The 20,676-nt window shown below is 46.4% G+C and overlaps 1 protein-coding gene across 4 annotated transcripts in view; it reads left to right on the top strand.

Annotated features, from left to right (window-relative positions):
- Nucleotides 1-20,676, top strand: part of LOC148317830 (adenosine kinase-like) — a 48,912-nt gene that overhangs the window by 758 nt on the left and 27,478 nt on the right. For 3 of the 4 annotated variants that reach the window (XR_015840030.1, XM_088284299.1, XM_088284301.1), the window contains exons 2-4: nucleotides 1,065-1,139; nucleotides 1,231-1,284; nucleotides 9,429-9,507. Coding sequence is in view for 3 of the 4 variants with exons in the window: in XM_088284299.1 (XP_088140425.1) it covers nucleotides 1,065-1,139; nucleotides 1,231-1,284; nucleotides 9,429-9,507 (208 nt within the window). In the remaining variant the exon portion in view is untranslated. Of the gene's footprint in view, nucleotides 1-219; nucleotides 369-1,064; nucleotides 1,140-1,230; nucleotides 1,285-9,428; nucleotides 9,508-20,676 lie in introns of those variants that run through there. The other variant, XM_088284300.1, reaches the window with a different exon arrangement.

Here is a 20,676-nt window from a genome sequence, read left to right on the forward strand (position 1 = left end):
TTTTGTTGGTGTGTCATATTTTCAAACGAATGCTAAATAATGACCTTTACTCTGCTTTTTGATTGTTTTGTGTTGTATTGATAACGGAATCCCGCTTCGTTGGAACTGTGCATAATTGACCGCACGTGGGCGCTGGCCTGTCCCATTTGTCCAACGCATCATATTCAGGACTTTATAGCCAATCATTTGCCAAGAAGTCGTTTAAGTCCCGCCCTCTTTCTCTGCTAGCCAATCAAGTGTTTCCGGTCAGACAGCTGAACTTCCTGTATCCCAAAAAGCACGTTGCTAGCCTTTTAAAACGGAGCTGTCAAAAAGTTATTTTCGCGTTTTAAAATTCACATAATTTGGACAAGTATGCCAGCTACAAGGTAAGAAAGCACTTTTGAAACTCTTACTGAGATTTAACAGGAAACTTTGTCAGTTGTAACTTTATTTACTAAAATCACGTGTCAGATTCAGTATATTTTTTTTCTCGTTTCCCGTTTTAAAGTGCAGCCTGTCACTTTTGGTGCTAGAATGTCAGTTTCTGATATAAGTTTGAGAACATGTTTTGGTGAAACTGTAGACTTTGACCACAGACACAATTTATTGGACTGGATGGGCCAACCCCTTCATCTAGCAAATTTAATCTAGTGGGTCGTGCATTTAAGATAATAGAGTAATAATTAAAGCAATAAGGGCTTTTTATGAACACAGGTTATACAATACAATACAATTTTATTTTTATAGCGCATTTCACAACAGCTGTAACATCCCCTAAAACTGCTAATTTAACCATCACGCTGCTCACAATTCATGTTCAGATCTAACTAATAACTAATTTGATATATTTGTTATGGCCCCCTGCTATTTAAATACAAAAATGTACAAAAATGAAATGTTTCTTATGCACAAATCATACCTTATTTGACTACAAATGCTCACAATAGTCAGAATCCTGTAATAATTATCAATAATAGCATAGAAAATGTTCTCTCTGACTCTGTAACAACCAAAAAAATATTGTTGCAGCTGTTGGTACAACACTGTTTTATTTTATTTATTTAAAAAACAATTTCTTTCAGTGAAAACACACTTTTCGGGATGGGCAATCCCCTGCTAGACATTTCTGCAGTGGTGGACAAAGACTTCCTCGATAAGTAAGTGGGACAATCTTGTCTAATTCTTGTTATAGCACCGAGTTTCTGTGACCAACGACACCAAAATGCTGCTATCTTGTCTTGGTAAAAGGTACGGACTGAAGCCCAATGACCAGATCCTTGCTGAGGACAAACACAAGGCCTTGTGAGTAGAAAAAAAATCAAATCTAAAACATGAAAAAATAATGCTCAATGGTCTCGCATGTGTGTTGGAGCCAAATAAGGGCTCGTGCTGGTCATTCATCCGAAAGCCCAAAATAGCCACGAGGTATATTAGCCCTCAACGTGACGCGACCACAATTTGGCAACACCGCCAATAATGTCAAAAGTCATCACAAGTGTATTTTCAAGTCAGAAAGTTAAAAAGAAAAAAAAGTGTTTTTCTTAAGAAGCCGCACCTCCCCTGAAATCATCCAGCTTTATTCTTTTATAAAAAACATAATAAATTGATTTAAATCGTTAGGTGAATATTTCCTTTAAAATGATAACATACAACTATTATAAAATATCCAATGTATTTAATTATTAAAAAAAAAAGGACATTATTTAAAAAAATATATATATTGGATTAAAAATGAAATAACACATTTAAGTTGTAATTTAGGAAATAATGATTAAAAAAAAAAAATAATAATAAAGACTGTGTACGCCAATGCTTTTCTGGTATGCTTTTCGTAAAAGTACAGCACTCCCCCTTTCGCTATATGTCGTAAAAGTCGGCGTTGCTGATGAAACGTGCATGACAAGTTGGCCCGTGACAGGTAAACGCACGCGTGTTGCTCACATGACACCAGCGCCGACTCGTTCGGGGGCGAGTGCAGATGGCGTCGCTTCAGGGAGTGTGTCTGGGTTCACGCGGCGCCCGCGTGGAAAAGCGGCGCCATCTGTGGCACACGTGACGGGAGCCCACGCCAATATGTCGTCCAATATGTCGGTCCGATTCGGCGACTGGAGACGTTTTCACCGTGACGTCACGCGGCTTATCTGCTCTGAAACCAGATAAGCGTTGTTCTCGCAAATCGTACTGCCGGACTCTGACTTTCCTTCATTTTCTTCGCAGTTAAATGTCCGAAACGATGACTGTCATGTACGGTGGTTGCTTTCGTTATGCAAAATAATGAAAATTTTGTGTTGGAATTTTGTCCGGCCAGCCAGAAGCTTCATTTAGATAAAAGTAGTGCCGATGTTGAGTCGACCACGTTTCAGTTTAGTAGCAAAGGGACAAAATCTGCCGGATGCGGCCATTTGTAAAGAAATGAATAAAATAGCCTGGAGTGGTCGCTTGAAAACAAAATGGCTGACAATTCTGTCTCTTAAAAAAAATATCTCGATATATTTTGCCGCCAAAAGCGCTTTCTCAGGCAGATTTTGTGGCATCAAAGTCTCTGTTCTGCTTGATAGTTTTCCTTTCACGCTCACATTTTCTCCGTGAAGAATGCTGTCGATACTCGGCTTTGAAAACAGCCGGCAGCGAGTGATTTCCCCGTTTGGACTCCACGTTGTCCACCAGGAGGCAACAGTCGCCTGCGGTTTGTCCTCCTCCGCCTCCCGCCGCTTTCCAAGGAGCCTCAGCAGGAAATAACATGTCATTATGGCGAACGCCCGCCTCCTTTCTGCAGGAGATTACAAAGTGGGCAAACATTGCATTTCTGGAAGGCGCGTCGCATTTCGCAACACATCAAAAAAAAAAAAAAAAAAAAGCACTGCTAATGATTAAAAGCAATGCGTTTTTTTTTGTTTTGTTTTTTTAAATCCCCTCCAATCAGTGGTAACGAATTGTTGACTGGTATTTGCGCATGTTGTTTGCTCACAGCAATTAAATTAATCAATCTCCCTTTTCCTGCACTAAATGCAGATTAGCAGAGTCACAATTGCAAACTGCTCATTATGTTGCACACGTGTGTGTGTGTGTGTGTGTGTGATCCCCTCTGCCGCATGAATAATTTGAGCCACATTAGCTAGAAGAAGGGGAGGTGTTCCTGAGGAGGGGGGTGCGCAATTTGAGACGCTTGCATCATCTTCACACGACAGAGATGAGCGGAAATGCACACTCGTCGCTCGCCGTCAGTCTCCTTCCCAGAAGAGGAAACAACAAAGAAGACACGTTAAACCATCATGGGAGTGTGTGACGCACTCAGCTCTGTTGTCGTACTCGTCCGTAGCGTTTCGAGGGCTTTCCCATACGCCAAAATGCACCGAACGGCGGTGAACATTTATGCGTGGCGCCAATCGGGAAAGTTGGCCTCTAGTAACTTTTTGGAAAATTCAGACCATGAAGTCGCTTTCACTTAGCAACTTGAAATTTGGTAGGTATGCCAATCACAAGTGGACTCACCCCCCAAAAAGTCTGCCATTTTGCTGTGAAGGCGGTCGGGAACGGTCATGGTCAGAACGTCCGACATCCCGCCCGCCGCGACTCGGCTCACCTCGGTCGCCGGTTGGCATCCATCAGCGGCCGTCTCCCCCGAGCCAAAGAGACGGCGCCGAGATTAACGGCACTTGAGCGGTAATTGAGACATCGGGAAAACGCGTGAAAGTGATCAAGTGGGGCGTTTGCATAAATGTCACATGGCCGCCGCACAAGCGCTCATCGGTGACAAATGTGCAGACAAGGGCATGTTTGACATGATCGCCACCGAGTTTTTTTTTAAATGACGGCAACAAAGTAGCGTTTTAAAAAGTTGATCCAACATCAGCTTTTCCAGTTGCTGTCGTGCGCTTGAGAAGTCTCAAAGTCTCGGAACTGCACCTTGACTTGAATCATGTGTCAAGTAGAGCTTGAGAAGAGCTTCGGCTGATGCAATTGCAACGTGGGGGTGAGGGGTGTGCTTGTGTTTCATGTGATGTCGTTCGGCATGTGTTGGCGGCCAGCAGGTGGTGCAACAAACAGGATCCACCAAGCGCCGCCCCCCCCTCCCCTCCTTGCTTGGATGTTCCCTTTTAAAGAGCATTTTATAATTAATATGTGGGTGTCTCAGCCGCTGCATGACAGTGTGTTCCATTCTGAAAAAACAAAACAAAAAAACAAGCATGCTCAGGGCTATTTTTAGTCATCTTTGATGCCCCCCCCCCCCCTCCTCCAGCAGCCTCACACAAAACGCCACGCATGGCAGCAGCCGCTCTCTTGAAACGGAGAGGCTAATGTGGTTCTGCTGTGCTATCTGGGCTGATGTTTGGGGGGGAGGGGGGGGGGGGGTTCACACGGGGCCATATGCTCCCTGCATTTTATGGAGGGGTGGGGGGCATCTAGACGGCCATCCTCTGAGATAAGCACCACGTCTCCTCGGCTTTGAGTCTCAATCCTCGGAAGGAAAAAACCAAAAAAGAAAACTGCCAGAAGCTTCCTCGCGTCCTTCCGCTCACCCGCCCCTTCTTCTTTGCTGCCACTGTCGCACTGTGACAAACAACGCCGCCCTCTGCAGTGCAAAGAGAGGGAGGAGGATTTAAAAAAAAAAAAAATGGGAAAACGGTGACGTGAAGTGATTCGTGTGAGTGCGGCCTCATTGAGTACACGAGCAACAACCGAGAGTGCCTGCGGAAGGAAAAACAAAAAAATCAGAGCTGCTCGTTTGTTATTGCAACATTCTAACGCAATTAGTCGCAGTCATTAATTGTGCACCCAAAAGCTGGAGGTCATCGCGGCTTGTTTTCTCACACTCAAAAGGGGATTTGGCCAAATCGGCTGCGATACCTGAACAATGTTTTGATGCTTTTGGCGGACGGGCGCTCATCCCACTCTCGATTAGAGCGTGTCGGCGAGGCCTCCACTCATCACTCATCACTCATTTGCGCTCTCTGCTCCTTTTTTTTTTTTTCTCCATTTTAGTAAAAACGCTCTATTCATCCTGCATTTAGCATCCTCGGCAGGTTTTGAATTCAGAAAACAAAGCACATATAACGTCGCCCACCTTCATTTTGAGCTGCCCTGGTTAAGTTCAAAGCCTCCAAATGCACAAACATGATCTCTTTGCTTTGGCGCCATCTGGTGGCAACTTGATGGTAATAGCTTTTGTTAACGTGAGCTGAGGTACTTTAAGGCTAGCTAGCATTTGTGCAACTTTTATGCTCAATAAAAGTAAAAAATGACCAGAAATATAAATACTTGAGTACAGATACAGGAAAACAAGTATTATCATAAAATAACTTCCCACCACTGCCATCTTAAGAGAAATTTGGTGGGCTTTGAAAAAAAAAACACGTTTTCTCCTAAAGGCCGAGAATATAATTATTGATTGGGAATAAGAAAAGATAAGGTTCAACCTTGAGCAGTGCGGCACCGGCAAATAATTAATGGGGCTGTCTGACATCGGGACCGGCATTCGCGCAGAGACGCCGCTTATCGATTTTGAAACGGATAAACTGCCTAACGCCACCCTCACCGAGGCTTTCACAAACAATTTAATTGAGGGGAGAGAAAAAAAAAAAAAACGCCTCACCCTCTTCCATCTACCTTTCAAGCCGCTTTTTTTTTTCTCCCCCCGCGAGTCAGCCTGACCTATGGAAACAATTACTGCGCATCGGGCCTCCAGACTGCCACGGAATGTCGGCTAGCGACGCACGTGCTGATGAGAGGACTCGTCTCTGCTCCTGGAACTGACATTTCTGTCGCACACAAAGATCGGGAGACTTTGCTTTCTCCAAACTTTGGCTCCTTTTCAGGGCTCCTTCAGCCAAAATTTGGATCATTTTCAATTGAACAATTACTCAATTATTCAAATAGTTGTCAATTAATGAGTAGTCGATTCATTTTGAAACCTCGGTGAAATTGACTTAGTTTTAGTCAAGTTACGATTGTGCATCGGAACCTAACGAATCGTGTGCTTGCTCTTGATCTCTCTCTCTCTCGCTCTCATAACCCCCCCCCATGAATCCCAAATGAGTCGTCCCCGGTGGCCTTTCTTGAGCAGTGATGGACGACAAAGTTTTCGATGGTCCGGCGTCCCGGTGATTTGTTAGCTGCTCAAACGTGAACGAGGCAATTAAATAAGGACGGGCGGTGGCGACGCGATCATCAGAGATAAACGACCTCCGGTGCGCTCAACCACTCGGGGACGCTTTATCCCTCCCGAGTATGTCGATCCCGCGTGGCCATTGATTAACGGAGACTTGTTTGCACTCGGGATTGTCGGCCACTCAGCCGGGTCTCATCGAGGTGGGCCGACATCAAAAGACCAGTGAAGAGAAATGGACTAAATGAGGCTCGCCTTGCCTCTCGAACTTAAGAGGAGCAAATCTTGAATTATTGCCTCATGTAAATAATCTGCTGGTTTTATTTTTTTTGGAGGGGGGAAGACGGAAGAGGAAGCCATGAGTCACTTTAAGAAGGCCCTCAAAGTACTTTTGGATGCTTTTGTCTTTCCCTTTGATGGGACGCTCTGATGACGGGAATGTAAACGACGCCGTATTTCCGATACCCACCTCATGATTCAAAGTGTCAGGACACATCTATTACGGGTTCACTAAAGGGCTAAATTCAAATGACAGCGTTGCACCAAGAGGCAATACTTTGATCTTCACAAAGCACAAGTCGGTTGGTTTCGTGAAGAGTAATTATTGGACAGACTTGTTGGATGTGCGCCTTCCATTTATTAAAGGAAAGATTTTTCATCTTCATGAGAAGCGTCATCTTTTGTCCCGTTGACGACATACATTCTACATCTCAATGTGGCAAGCCTTGAGTCACCATTTAATCTTTATCTTCTTCTCAAAAGTTGTGCTGATCTCAAATTCAAAGCCACGCAACGCCGCCCTCTACAGGCATCTGTTGGTCATTACGGTGCTTTCCAAACCTAGATTTCCTTTCACACACCAGCTGGGCGAGCCTCTCTTTGAATGAGAACGGCATTTGTCAAGAAATTGTTGAGCCGACACGGTTTGGGCCAACAAACCTTCAGCGGAATGTATGACTGCATAGCTGAAATGTCTCGTCAAGTGAGCCCCGCCGCCACCGTGCTTGTGTAAGCACACTTTAGTGGCTGAGGACATTTTGTCCAAAACAATCCCTTCGCTTTTTTTCTTCCCCTCAACCCCTCCTCCTCCTCGCCCCCGCCACCGGCTCAGCAGATCCAAAAGGGATTTTCTCTCCCTAAATGGCCAAAGGGAGGCCGTTTACGCTGCCACTACTGTGGGATCACATGTTGTTCGCGGGTGGAAAGGTCTCCGGGCAGCTGCTCCCTTTTCGGATGGGATTTTCGAGGCCCCCGCCCCCCCCCCCCCCCGTGCACTCAAGGTGGAGCAAATGCTTCCAGGAAGGAGAGAGAAGATGGAAAGGAGGGGGAGGGGGACCTCAGTAGCTGATTTGAAATGACTTCTGGACTTCTTTCGTTGCCTTCATGTTATAAACACCCACAGTGCTTTTTAATTCCTCCTTTGTGGCGGAGTCATAACAGGTGTCTCGGAGTGGACATCCAATCCACCCCCATCCCCTCCCACCTCACCGCCTGGCTAGCTTATTTCCCACTTGCTTGGAAAGTTTTTGGAAATGTATCCCGGTCGCCTGGAGACATGATATGAAGACTTTCTTTGAAGCCGTAAAGGTTACTTTCACACCGGCTCAAAAAGGCTCGCCATGCTACATTAAAAACACGGACAGAGTTTGGCGCGCCTTCGGATGACATTTTGACAAGCAAACCGCGGCCGATGATGTGCTCGGCAATTGCGGGGAAATTGAAACTGCGGCGGCATCACTCGCGATGTCACTGAAGACACGATCGTGTTTTCTCTTGGCGAGTAGAAGTTCAGTCAGGTGCGACTTTTGCGGCTAAATCTGACTTGCTTGCCGAAACGTGCGAGTGGCGTCGCAAAATGTGCAAAATTTGAAATAATCAGCCTGCTAAATTCCGCCTATTTCAAAATGTCAGTCCGAGACGAGACCGTGAAACTAAAAACCTCTCCAACTTGCCTTTAAATGTGAGCAGGTGCGAGTTGCTTTTTTTTTTTTTTTTTCTGCTTCTTGTTGAGCGCCGAGGCCACGTGGGCTTGTTTCTGGATGTGCTTGTTACGTGTTTATTTTCTTAGCGTGCCTTCGATAAAACGCTTGAAAGTGCACCTGTGCTACACGTGCGCGTCGTTTGAAGACGATGTTTATTTGCGCCGGCCGCGGAATTCCAAGCCCGCTCCCTCGGAATACATTTAACTTCCCGCGTAAAGAGATCCCAAAAAGGAATGCCGCTTGACGCTTTGTTTACGCAAGCGGCCGCGCTTGCGATTTACCTTCTCCTCCACGCTCACTTAATTTGAAGGTGGAATTTCACAGCACCTCGGCTCGTTTGTCGGCGGGATCGCAAATCCGTCTACAAACGTGTGATCTTGTCGGCCGCTCGGTCAATTTCCTCCGTGTGGTGGACAAGTTGGCAGACGCGGCCTTCCCGGGAGGGCCGCGTGTGTGAAGAATGCACATTGTTCATGTTTGCGCTTCCCCCGATAACGCGAGCACCTCGCCGCCGTGCATCACAAACGGCAAACATCGGCGGCGCTGTTCAAATAAAAATGACTTTGTAAAGATACGGACGGGACGGATCGAAGTTTTGCGCCGACGTTTGTTTACTCCCGCAGTGTTTTTCTTGACGACTTGGCTCCGTTGTGTGAAACGTGGCGGCGTTTCCACAGCGAGCCAAAGGAGGAAACTGCTTTATACCTGACGACTCAATGACGAGTCAAGCGTGCGCGGACAACGTTCCGCTTGTGCTTCATGTTTGTGCTCAAGGATCCTGTCTCGTCACAAGCCAGGTTTTTCGCAACACTTTTTTTTTTTTAAGAGTCGATCATTCTTGTGATTATCCCGTTGATTATTTGAGGAAGTCGATAAAAAAGGTTCTTTCATTCTTAACCAGAAACACCAATAAAATCTATGCATGTTTCGTACTGTAGTATCTGTAACGTTGAGTGCGTGTGACTTTAAAAAGGACGTGCGAGCTCGGCCGATTGGTGAGTGGCAAATGAAAACGCGAGCTAATCTGCAGAATGAAGTTGGCGAGCGTGTGATTGTGCTTTTGTCTTCGTATTCCCGTCTTCCCGTTTACTGCCATTGACGGCTAAAGATGGCAAAGATCCATTTTTTTTTTTTTTTTAACTCGGCTGGTGGTGAATGAGTTAAGCGTGTTATCGAACACGCTTTGACACTTTTTTGTGTGTTCTTTTTAACATCTCATATTTTTAAGACGTTTTGAAATAATTTTCTCTGCCCACAGTCTCTTTTTAGTTTGTCCAAAGTTTTGTGATCATCCTTGACCATAAAAAAAATGAAAAAGAAACAAATGTGATGCCTTTCAACGTTTGCTTCTTTTTAAGGTTTGAAGAAATTGTCAAGAGGCGAGAAGTTGAATACCACGCCGGCGGTTCCACGCAGAACTCTGTGAAAATCGCCCAGGTTAGTCTTTTGTCTGTGTGGTTTATCGGAGGTGTCAAATAGAGAAAGAAAAGACCTTCATAATATTTGCGCTATTATCTCGTTGGCCCAATTTCCCGAGACGCGTCAATTAGAGGACGAAATTACCAGCCGCAACGCAATTGACGCGTCACAATAAATGTCATCAGACAAACGTTCTCGGAAGCGGGTCGTCACGTGAACAGAAATTGCTGCTTGTCCAAATGTTGACTGGCTGAAAAGATAATTCATGAGATTTATCGATGGCCAGTCGCTGGTCTGCTTGCGGTAAACAAAAAGTCACCTGCTAAAAAGAGGGCCAGCTGCTAATTGACAATTATTATTATTTTTTTTTTGTTAATTAATATCAGGTCACAAGAATTCCCATGTGACTTCTATTTTTTAATTTTAGTCAATTTTATGGCTGGCTACAAATACGTGACAGAAATAAGCGAGGTCGTCAACGGTGAGCAGCTTCCCGGTTGCGAGGTCAACCCGCTTCCCGGACAATAAAAAAATTGCGATAGAAATCTGACAGAGTTGAGTGCGACACACTGGACAGTAAATCCGGGATGAGATGCGTCTTGACGGAGGCCCGTCGAGCTTCATCTCCATTTCCTTGCGAGCGTGAAGAAAGAGAAATTTACAGTCGCCTACGTTAGCGGACTTGAGAATTTCCTCAGTCAAGACGTTACGCTGCGCAAGTCTGCCCGAAGGTGAGTTGAAAACTCCCCGCCGCGAATCGTCCTCGGTGGAGAACGTGTGTGAGAAGCCTTCAGTCAACTCAGCCGACTCTGTTCATTGAGCTTCCCTCCGAGGAAAGATGGAGTGTTGATTCTGCGAGTGTTTTCCTCCCACACCCACCAGCCTCGGTTGCTTTTCAGCCCTTCAAGGTTTTCTTGGAGGAGAAATGCGCAATTCACAACCGGCTCAGACATGATCACTTTCCGCGCCCCTTGACGAAATCTCCGCCGACACCTAAACGGGATGCCTGCTGGCGGAAAGTGAGGAAGGCCCACGGTGTAAAGACCCCCCCCGGGTGTGCGTGAATCAATGATCAAGCACCGACCGCTTCATTGGCGGTTGTAATGGGGTTAAATGGCGGCGCTCCGCCCAAGTCGGCGATCAAGCAAAACCTGAAGCCGAGCTTTAGGAAGAGGCCCGATCGATGCTAATGCTAATTCACTTAAATGAGAATTGACCCAACGGAAGCTTAGACGGATAAGTATCAATTTGCTCCAAGCGCGTCGCGGCCTCCATAAGCTCCGATTGAAAGCGTGCGTCCATGTTGCCAAGGATGTTTTTGCCGTCGTTTGTTGCGTTCGTCTGGATCAACAAACACCGCGGCTTCATTTAGACGCAACATCAAAGTTCTGCGGGGGGGCCTCGACTCGGCTTTTTGGAGTTATCGCCTCTGCCGGGGAAGTGCGTCCTTCTGCCGAGTCCCCCCCGGTGCAAATTGTCTGTTTTCATTCGAATCCGAACAAATCAGCCTCATCGCCTCATTTGCCAAACAGACGTTCAACAAAGAGACAAATAACTTTGACCGAGTTGTTAGCGTGTCACTAACTGATTAAGCCTTTCTTGATTTACTCGGATTTATTTATTTTTTTCCTGCAGCGTTCGCTGTCCGTATCATCCGTTTACGGCGACGTCTTAATTACCGTTTGGAAAGAAGAAGGGATCGGGCGGTGGGGGGGCGGCGTCTCTGTTATGGTTATGATGCCTGTTTAACATTTCCTCAGACCTGGTCAATTGCAGAAGGGATGAATGGGGGCCCAGGCTCGGGGGCGCCTAATTGGAAACGCATGTGTGCCACGCTGTTTAAAGTTTTATTTAAAAACCAGAAAAATCCCACACTGCATCATTTAAAAAAAAAAAACTTTAGGAAATACGACTTTTGATGTCTCATTGACTTATTTCTCCGGGTGAAAATATGCCATGACCTAATGTTTGGCTTTTCGAGCTCGTTCCGTTAAATAAATAAAGAGCAGTGACGGGCTAAATGAAGAAATTCCTACGCCTGGTACCACTTAGCGAGGACGAAGACCGCCACGGGAGAAAGAGTGGCGCTTTTGTGTTGCCAACCGCCAGCGTACGACCGACCGCCTTTGCACCGAATGACTCGTCTTAGGACAGACCGTCCTTGTGAGTGGACGTGGCTCACGCCGCCTTATTTTATTTCTTTTTTTATTGAATTACCGAAGCATGGCGTGAAGGGCCAAGGAATGAATAGCTAGCCGCAACGAAAAGGAAGTGTGCGGTGCGTGTTTGAGTGGTCGTCACTGGCGACGGCTGCAATGAAGGTCCGGTGATGCCCTCACATGTGGGCAAGGCGAGCCGCCGCTGCAGATAAGCGCTCTTTAGGCTGCTTATTATACAAAATACAAAATGAGAGCACATGCAAGGAGCTGCTGTGGGCCACCACTCGCACTCACGCGCAAAATAATCGGCCAACCCGGCTGCAAGAGAAAATTGGGAAAACCACTGAAAAATAATTTAGCTTCGACCAATGGAATCCTTTTACGGCCACATTTGTTCCATTTGGACTGCTAGTTTTTTCTATTTTTTTTTATTTATCTGACAGATTGGGCGACTATGACTTTCGTAATAAGTTCACCACAATTGAGATTGCTCAATAAATATGTAATGATTACCGAATAATATATTTTTCTTCCCTTTTTTTATTTTTTATTTTTTTGACAGTCGAATTTATTGGGCACATTTCTCTCCATCTGTGGCTCACGTGTCGCATAGCAACAAGAGAGCAAAAACACATTTCAATATTTGGGTTTAAAACCATTTTGTTCCTTCTCTTTAGGAAACAAAACCCAGCCTGCAATTACTGTCACCGTTTCTCCCTCGCGAGTTCAAAAGTTTAGTGACATACCAGGCAATAAATGAAACCCAAATGAGTTTTTTTTTTTCTCTCTAATGTTCGGATGGAAAACGTGACAAGGGGTGCGTCTGGAAGAGAACACTGCGCCTGTTCAACTTATCAACAGCCGTTTTGTTTATCAAATAAAAATAAAAAACGGCGACAGTTGCTTTTGAGTCGTTTCAGACCCGACTGGTCGGGATGGAAAATGTCGAGGTGAGTTCACAGCAGAGTGATGGACAGACGCTAATAGGAATGGCATCCTGACATCCGCCGCCACCGCCACCGCCCTCCCATCTAGCAAGGGGGGGTGGGGTGCGGCCCGTTGAGTCGGAAAGACTCTGCCAAAACCGTGTTTCGCCCTCACTTCTAAATTGCATCATTAACATGGGCGAGATTATTCCGAGCTCTCCCAGCGGCTTTATGGCAGCAACAGCAGCAGCTCAACTTAGCGACTTGACGTGACGTGTGACTTTCTTGTGTGGATCCGTGGGAGGGCGGCGGGACGGGGGGTCAAGTGCTGCTTCTATTCTTACCGAAGCGTTTAAACAAACTCCGAAAAAGGGACCACCGCAGGCTCATTCCGTGCTCTGATGAAATCGACGTTGGTGGCAACTTTTTTTTTTTTGGGGGGCTGCCGTTAAGTTAAATGAAATGATTGAACTCACCATTTCCCAACCGAAATTGAGCTATGGAGAGATAAACTGAAAGGTTCCAAAATGTTGAAATGATGCAAAACCTTTGCATTAACAAAAAAAAAAAAAATTCAAAATAAAGGACAACCAAACGTCAATTTAAATGATTTCCTAGTCATTGATTCTTGACCGCTCACGCGTCTCAAGCCTTAAACCCAATTGTCGACCATATTGTCGTTTGCCCCCCCCCTCGCCCTTTGCTCAGATCAGCCGGCAATTAACTTGTGATTACCATCCGAGGTCGAGGTTAAGCTCCGAGTTAAAGGTTGAAGCGACAAACATTTGAATCTGATCCGCTTCCTCCATTATGCCCTTTTCTTTTCCGCACCGCCCGCTTCTACCTCATGTGGAGAGTTCATAAAACCCCTCGGCCATTATTGTTCAATGAACATCCTCGCGCTGTACGGTCCATGTGATTAATGTGCCCCCCTCCACGCCGCCACTGTCCGGCTTGTGCTTAGCGTGCAAGTTTCCTTTTCGTCTGAACAAATGGCCCCTTTGCACAAAAAGTGCCAAGCTTTTACTTTTACTGGAGGGCGAGCCGAGCAGTCTGCAGTGAGAGCGGCGAGGAGCGAGCGCTTGGGGGGAGGGGGGTTAAAGTGTTCAGAGGCGTGGCGGGGAACGTTCCGTGAAGCCACGTTTATTTTTGCGTTTCACGCCACACACTCGAATTAGCCTGCTGTGAGAACCCTAACGCTTTTTTTCTTTTTTGGTGTTGTCGAGCAGACCCAAAAAGGACCTCGACGCCTTTTGTCAGCAGCTTACCCATAAAAGTCGTAAAAGTGGATCTGCACCCGCCGTTCCAAAGTCGCTATCTCATTTTGGGATGTTCCCTAAATGTCTGAATGGCACCCGCACCGCAGGACGCAATTGTGGCCGGCGTTGGCGGCGACCGTTCTGACAGCCTCTCGTGTCGAACCTTCCCATCGTGTCTTTCGTGTTCATTCGCATTAATTACGCAGGGTTTGTCGGTGTTCCAATTTCAAACGAGGGTTCAAACTTCACATTTGAAGCTTGCGTTAAGGGGTCACATTCTGCTTTCAAGGTTAAAGTTGGACAATTCCCCCCCACTGAGTTTTATTTCCTACTAACTGCTTGCGTGAGTCAATATGGTCAGGAGGGAATTCTTGGCCTTCGCCTCGGCTTGTCGGGCCATCGGTACCATAAAGCGTCCGAACGAGAGTTTGGCGTGAGAGCAGACGGGAAGAAAACCAAAAACCTGAAGTGCGTCTGACGGATCGTGCCGGCGTAATTGTATAATTACGCCGGGGCAGATGGGGCGCTCGCCGGCTGGCTGGCTTTAACTAGGACACGTTGTGCTCGCCTCTCCACAACAAAAGGCGAAGCGCCGTGACAGCCTCTTCAGCGCCGAGTGGGCGGGAGAGTGAAAAGAGGGGGGGGAATAAAAAAAAAAATCCCAAGCCAAAGGGAGGCTTGCGTTCACCGGGCCATTCCTGCGCTGGATGTGTTACCACAGAAACAAACATCACGAGGCGAGCGTCCTGAGACGCACGCTGATGGCGTGACTTCATTCATCATAATTTCATTCTTCTTGTGGCTTCACACATTTAAAAAAAAAAAAAAAAAAATCATTTGGAGTAGGGCGTGGCCAATCCTTTTTTTTTTTCGGCATTGTAACAAATTTTATTGGTGCTAACCACCCACACTTTTTTTTTTTTTAATGCCAAAGCCGTTGCCATAGAAACAGAAGCTCATTGTGAACTGCGGACTTCATTTGCAATATTTCGTTGCGATCTATGAGCTTGTTTGGTGGTGTACTGAGAAATCGTGGCCGTGTTTGGCTCATGTAAGGTTGAGAAACATTCCTGGAAGCCCAAAAGGTACTTTGTACATTGTTCAACTTAAATGTACTTCCAACTATGATGCCAAAGTCATCTTTCAACATCAGCCTCATTTGCAAAATCTCTTTTGGCTAGCACAAGATTTCCAAAAGACCAATGTGCATGCGCGCATGTTTGCATGCCACCATCTGCGGCCGGCGTGGACCATTTCCACACGCGTGGCTCCATATGGCACTAATGTACTGTACATAAACAGAACACTCGCGGAGCAAACAGACCTTTGAGCAGAATGAATTTTGTCACGGCGACTATTACGCCATGAAAATAGCACACGTTTACAAGTCGGGCGAAGTGGGCGCTTTGCCTTTTGCAGACGTTTCAAACTGAAGCCGCAAAGCTGAAAGAAATAAAATATTTTCCATCTTACTTGTCGGAGCCACCGCGGATTGATGCCTCGCCAAAAAACTTTAATTGCCTATAGATGCCACTAGATGGCAGAAATCAGAAATCCCTTTATTGTCATTGTGCAACGAGATTAGAGGGCTCCCCCCTCCAGTGCAATACAACAATAATTCAGATAAATATATAAATTAGATAAAAAAAATCGATGGCAGAAATGCACTTTTTTTCTGTTAGACGAAGCTGTGGCAGGACTCGGATGGGCGACCTAGAATGCAAATAAATATGGACAAAATCTTAATATTTTTCATAATAAATTTTGCGACAAGCAACAAAATAACCACGTCGCTTGCTTGCATGAAAATGGCCATTCAAGGAGGGCACAAAACTGCTGAACTGCAGTCCAACGTCAAGTGCCATTTTTCGCAAAACGCAACTCACCCAAAAGATTTTTTATCCCAAAAAGCCCCTGGAAACAAATGAGGAGAGAAAAACAAAAGTGTGAATGATGCTGAGCTTTGGGGCACTGAAGTAGAGGAAACCTCATCATTGGCCTCCCCGTCACCCCCCCGCCCCCTCACGCCAACATAAGCATGTTGTCATTGCGCCACACGCGACACGTAATCAAGATGAATCCGCGTCGCGTCCACCCCAGACGGTTTGTTTTGCTTCTTTTGAGTGACGTGATGTGTGCGCGTCGTCGGGCCTCGCGCGCCCGCCTGCCGCTCAACATGTTTTTGCAAAGTGGGTGGAACTTCCCCGTGCCAGTCACAAATTGCTGATTTGGCGTTTCTGCAGTGCCGCGGCTGGCAGCTGTTTGCAATTTTGCACCACGGCTCTCGGAGAAAGACGAGAAAATACCGCCCCCCCCCTGTCGTTCGCGATTAGAGCGTGAAACGCGACCGTAAAGCGCGGCAATACGAGCCAATGTCATGATTATTATTTGAGATCCTAAAAGTCACAAGTCAATGTATATTTCTTCAAATATGTTTTTTTTAGCACCTTTTGCAAATATTTGCGTTGAGCCCAGCTGTGTGACTTCCTTCATTTTCGTTTCACTCGTAATTATTAAAGGATTTGTTGACTTGTACTCCCGCGGCGCTCATCCTGCCGCCGACGTTGGTTGACCTTTGACGAGAGATTTCCGCAAACGCTCCGGCGATGTCGCGGCGTGACCTCGCTTCTTCTCTTGGAGAGTTGCGGGCCCGCGTAGCGTCGGCCAACGCGGCGGCGTCCAGCTGCCAAAGCCAACAGGAGGCGCCGCAGTAAGAAGGAAAAACAAAGAAAAAAAAATGTGCACTTTACGTTCCATTTGCGTGCTGAAAACAGCCTCTCGCTGTTTTCTCGCTGCCATAAATTGGTGGCGAGACAAAAAAAAAAGTTTGTTTTGTTTTTACCTTTTGCAAAGCGTATCTTGTTTTCAAGGTTTTTACGATTTGAGGTTTCGGTTGACATCGAAGGTTGTCTTGTTGTTTTTTTATTAAAAAAAAAAAATGATTTTTTGCAGGCTAAATGTTTCAGTTTGGGTGAAGATAATGTTCAGTGTCGGGATTTAAAGCAACGACGGAGTTTTGGTTCCGCTTTAATGCTCGCGATACCGTCTCGGATGGGCTAAGTGGTTAGCGTTTAATCGGATTTCAAGTCGAGGAAGGTTTGAGGTTTTTACGAGTGTCGACTTTGGCTTGAAGGCTGTGTTTTCTATTAAGATCGGGTTCGTCTTTGGCTTGAGGTTTGTTGTCCTGGTTGAAGGTCGTATTTTCCGGGCGATTTTTCAGATGACATGTCCACGAAGCGAAAAGCATGCTTGTGTCTTGTTGAGGTGGAGGTTAGCAAAGCGTCTCGAGGTCCGTCCGTCTTCAAGTTTTTCCAGCGCGCTCGCTCTAATGGGAGAGCACACATGAATTAGATCAAATTCACTTTCTGGCAGAGGGGCGGCCTCGCTGGCGCGGGGAGCAATAATCTAAATAGCAATCACATTAGTCATTAAACCCGAGCGCAAAATCTTCTTCTGGCCGGCGACGTCGTCGCAGCGCAGCGTTCACCTCATTGGCTCGCCGGGTGTTATATCTGGCAAGCGACGCTCATTTTTTTTTTTTTTTTTTTCGGCGAGCGTTTGGAAATGCGCTCCTTTTGCCTGAACAGGCCCGCCATTAAATAGGTCAGTGAGGTTTCCATCGCTTTTGCAAAACGCTCACGACACGCGGGGGCCGCCTCGGCCGCGTGGACGCAGGCCAAGCGCATTAATGGCAACCAGGCCGAGTCGGATGACATTGTTATTGCAGCCCTTCCCGGCCGGCTGAAAATCTATATTTTGATTTATAGCGCCGTCTGAATTTGCCTTCCGCCGAGGGGGGAAAAAAAAAACGAGGGCCATTGTCAGGGCAGAAGGGCCCCCGCATGATCTGGTGTAACAAAACGGGGGTTCCCCCTCCTGAGAATGTCCACCTGTAGCAAGATATAACATTTCTGTGTGGACTGGAAGCGACTCAAGTGAGAAAAGCTTTGCAACGAGTTAACAGGCTCGCTTTTGTGACCTCTGCCAGGGAGGTCTTCACCGACCGCGTCAGTGGTTTTTTTTCACTAGTATACTGCAAAGGCATTTCAAATGATGATAAAACACACTTTTAAAACGTATCATGAGAAAATTCTAATCAAGCAGACATACTGTGTCTGTTGACATGCATGTGCCTTTAAGAGGCGGAGCCTGGTGAATTTTGCAAATGATGAAACAGAAGCTGTTTTGAAAATGTTCAAAATGTGGAAAAGGTCCAGGATAGTCTTGGACTGACTAAAAAAAAAAAAGTGAGGCCCGTGTGACTTTTTCAAAATAACCAATTAAAAATATTGAAATAAAAAAACAGAACAGCGAGCCGCCAAAAACGCCATTTGTCTTTTGCAGGCATCGCGACTCTCCAAGCTATTCGAATGCTCCTCGCTGTTGTTCACCGTCTTCACGATGACTTTTGTCTTTTGTTTACCCAATGATGGATTGACCCTCTCGCCCATGTAAAAGATGTTGCTCCATTTGTTTTGCTCAAGTGTGATGATTTACACACGGGGGCGCGGGGGGGGAGTCCAGCGGCGCGTTAACGAGAGCAGAGTTACGACGAATTCTTGTAATATCGCATCTCGCTGTTTATCATCCGCTTGAAGTGATGATACGGATTCCCTTCTTTATGGTTTGAGATTAACTGCCTTATTTTTCACGGGAGACGGGGCACGGGCTAATTTATCTCTGGCGGCTCACGTGCGGGAGGTGGGTGAGGGTGGATGGGGGGGGGGGCGAATGATGAATGGCTCCGGCCGCGTTGTCTGGCGCGCCGGCACCAGCCAAAAGGAATCTGGAAGGTTATCGGAGCGATAAATCCAAAGTTTTTCGAGGCGTCACTGTTCGACGCCGGCGCTCTTCTCGCCTCTCATCGTAAACTGTCGGGGAAAAAAAAAATCCCAAAAGACCTGCTGGGAAGATAAGAGGGAAAAACGGATGGGTGAGAGGTGAACCGGGCTTTTATCTTTCTGTAGTCTTGAAGCTCGTCGGAACGCTGGCTGAAGCGTCGACGCAATTCCAAAGAGAAATTGCCCTCCCCCCAAAAAAAAAAAAAATTGTCAAACACTCCAAATTTCGTCCGCCCCGAAAATTAGCAAATTCAAAAAAGTAGTTTTGCGCTTTTTGAAAAAGTCTCTGCACTTGTTTTCGGCAACATGTCGGCTGCATTTCCAAAGAACTCCGACTAAAATTTCCTGAAGCGTTTTTCAATGTGACTTTGCGCGTCGATTCTTAATAACGTCTCCTTTTAAATTCATTGAATAAACTCGCCTTTCAGTGTCTCTATTATTGCTTTGATAGACTGCCGAGAAATTTGGCTGATTGAATGGCGTCCGTCTCAAGGTCAGACAGCAGCTCAGAGCCCCCCCCCCTCCCTCTTTTCTTTTTTTTCTGCTTACCTGGGCAGACAAATGTAAGTGGAGAAGCTCATCGCTGATATTTCCATCCGCCAACGTCTGCAGAGGACATCCGTAATTCGATAGATTGTTTGTTTTTTTTTCGCCTGGACCTGCAAGACCAGTCGTATCCAAAGCCAAATTGTCAAGCTAAAGTGTCCAAGTGGCCTTTTCAGCCCAAGTGCCGACGATATTAAAAGTGGCAAAATGCAAGCAGAAGCCCAACATCCTTTCAGCCTTCACACGCGTGATTATTTACCGATTCGCCTCCCGCCTCCGTTTGATGACATGGAAATGACGCTTCACGATCAGCTGATGACTAAAAGAGCACAAGAAACAACGCTGGCTTGAAAACTGAAATCAAAAATACATTTTAAGAAATAATGATCACAGCACAAATCAAATTTAAAACACCATTAAAAACAACACCCGGATCGTTTTTTTGGCAATTGTAGCACGTGGTCTTTTGCTGAAGGTCACGAGTCATTTTCTTGACATGTCAACCAGTTGACGTCAGATCATCCAAGTCTGCGGTGACCGGTTAATATCCGAGTCGCTCTAGAACAAAAACATCTCGCAAAACACAAATGCAACGTTCGCAATCCCGAATGCGAGCTGAGTAGCCCCAACAAAATTTTTGGGGAGAAGCGTCCACCGAGCCTTCCCGGCCTCCACCAGAAGGCGTCGCTTTGTTTGCGAAGGCTCGTGTCAACCTCCCCGCTGGAGCTTCATGACGTGGGAAAGGCATCATTACGAGTGCACAAATGATTGCCGACAACTGGCGGAGAACACATTGACCCCCGAAGGGGGAACTGAATGTGAGACCATTATGGCGGCATCTGCATACGAAAGCAATATCAGACATGAAAATATTGGCGCTCCAAATCTCACGACACACCACCAAAGAAAACATCACAATGAATACACCGTGAGCTTCGTTCCAGATCTAAACCATGATCCGTAAAAATCTGCGTATTTTTTTTTCTTTTTTAATGATGATGCGGAGTCGTAAAATGGCTGCGCATCATATCATTATGCGTCCGTTTTCAGGGAGGGAGGGGGCGAGAGGGTAAAGTCAGCGAGAGGTCAACCAATCGCGCTTGGTGGGTATTCACGCTTTGTCACAACCCCAATTATAGCGCCGCACCCCAGGCGGCAACGGGCCAGCGCGCATGCAGTCGACTGACTTCATTAGCCGGGCGGGCGGCGCCGCTTGAAATGAAGCCGCTGATGAGGCGAGTGTCGGAAGGAGACGGATTGTTCTTGAAAAGGTGCTCGTATGTTGCGGCTTTCGTTCGGCGCTTCGTTTGTCTGAAAACGATCGCTTATCATGACGGGAAGAACAAATGTGCACTCAATTTGTTTATCCACCTGTTGCCATTAATACAGAAAATATGCGAGGAAGTCGAGAATTAGTTCCGAGAACGGTAATCGTCCGTCGTACGGGCGTTTTTCA

The sequence above is a fragment of the Idiotropiscis lumnitzeri genome, chromosome 20, assembly GCF_059441095.1.
Source record: "Idiotropiscis lumnitzeri isolate Australia: NSW breed Sydney's pygmy pipehorse chromosome 20, RoL_Ilum_1.0, whole genome shotgun sequence".
In the NCBI taxonomy this organism is placed as follows: domain Eukaryota; kingdom Metazoa; phylum Chordata; class Actinopteri; order Syngnathiformes; family Syngnathidae; genus Idiotropiscis; species Idiotropiscis lumnitzeri.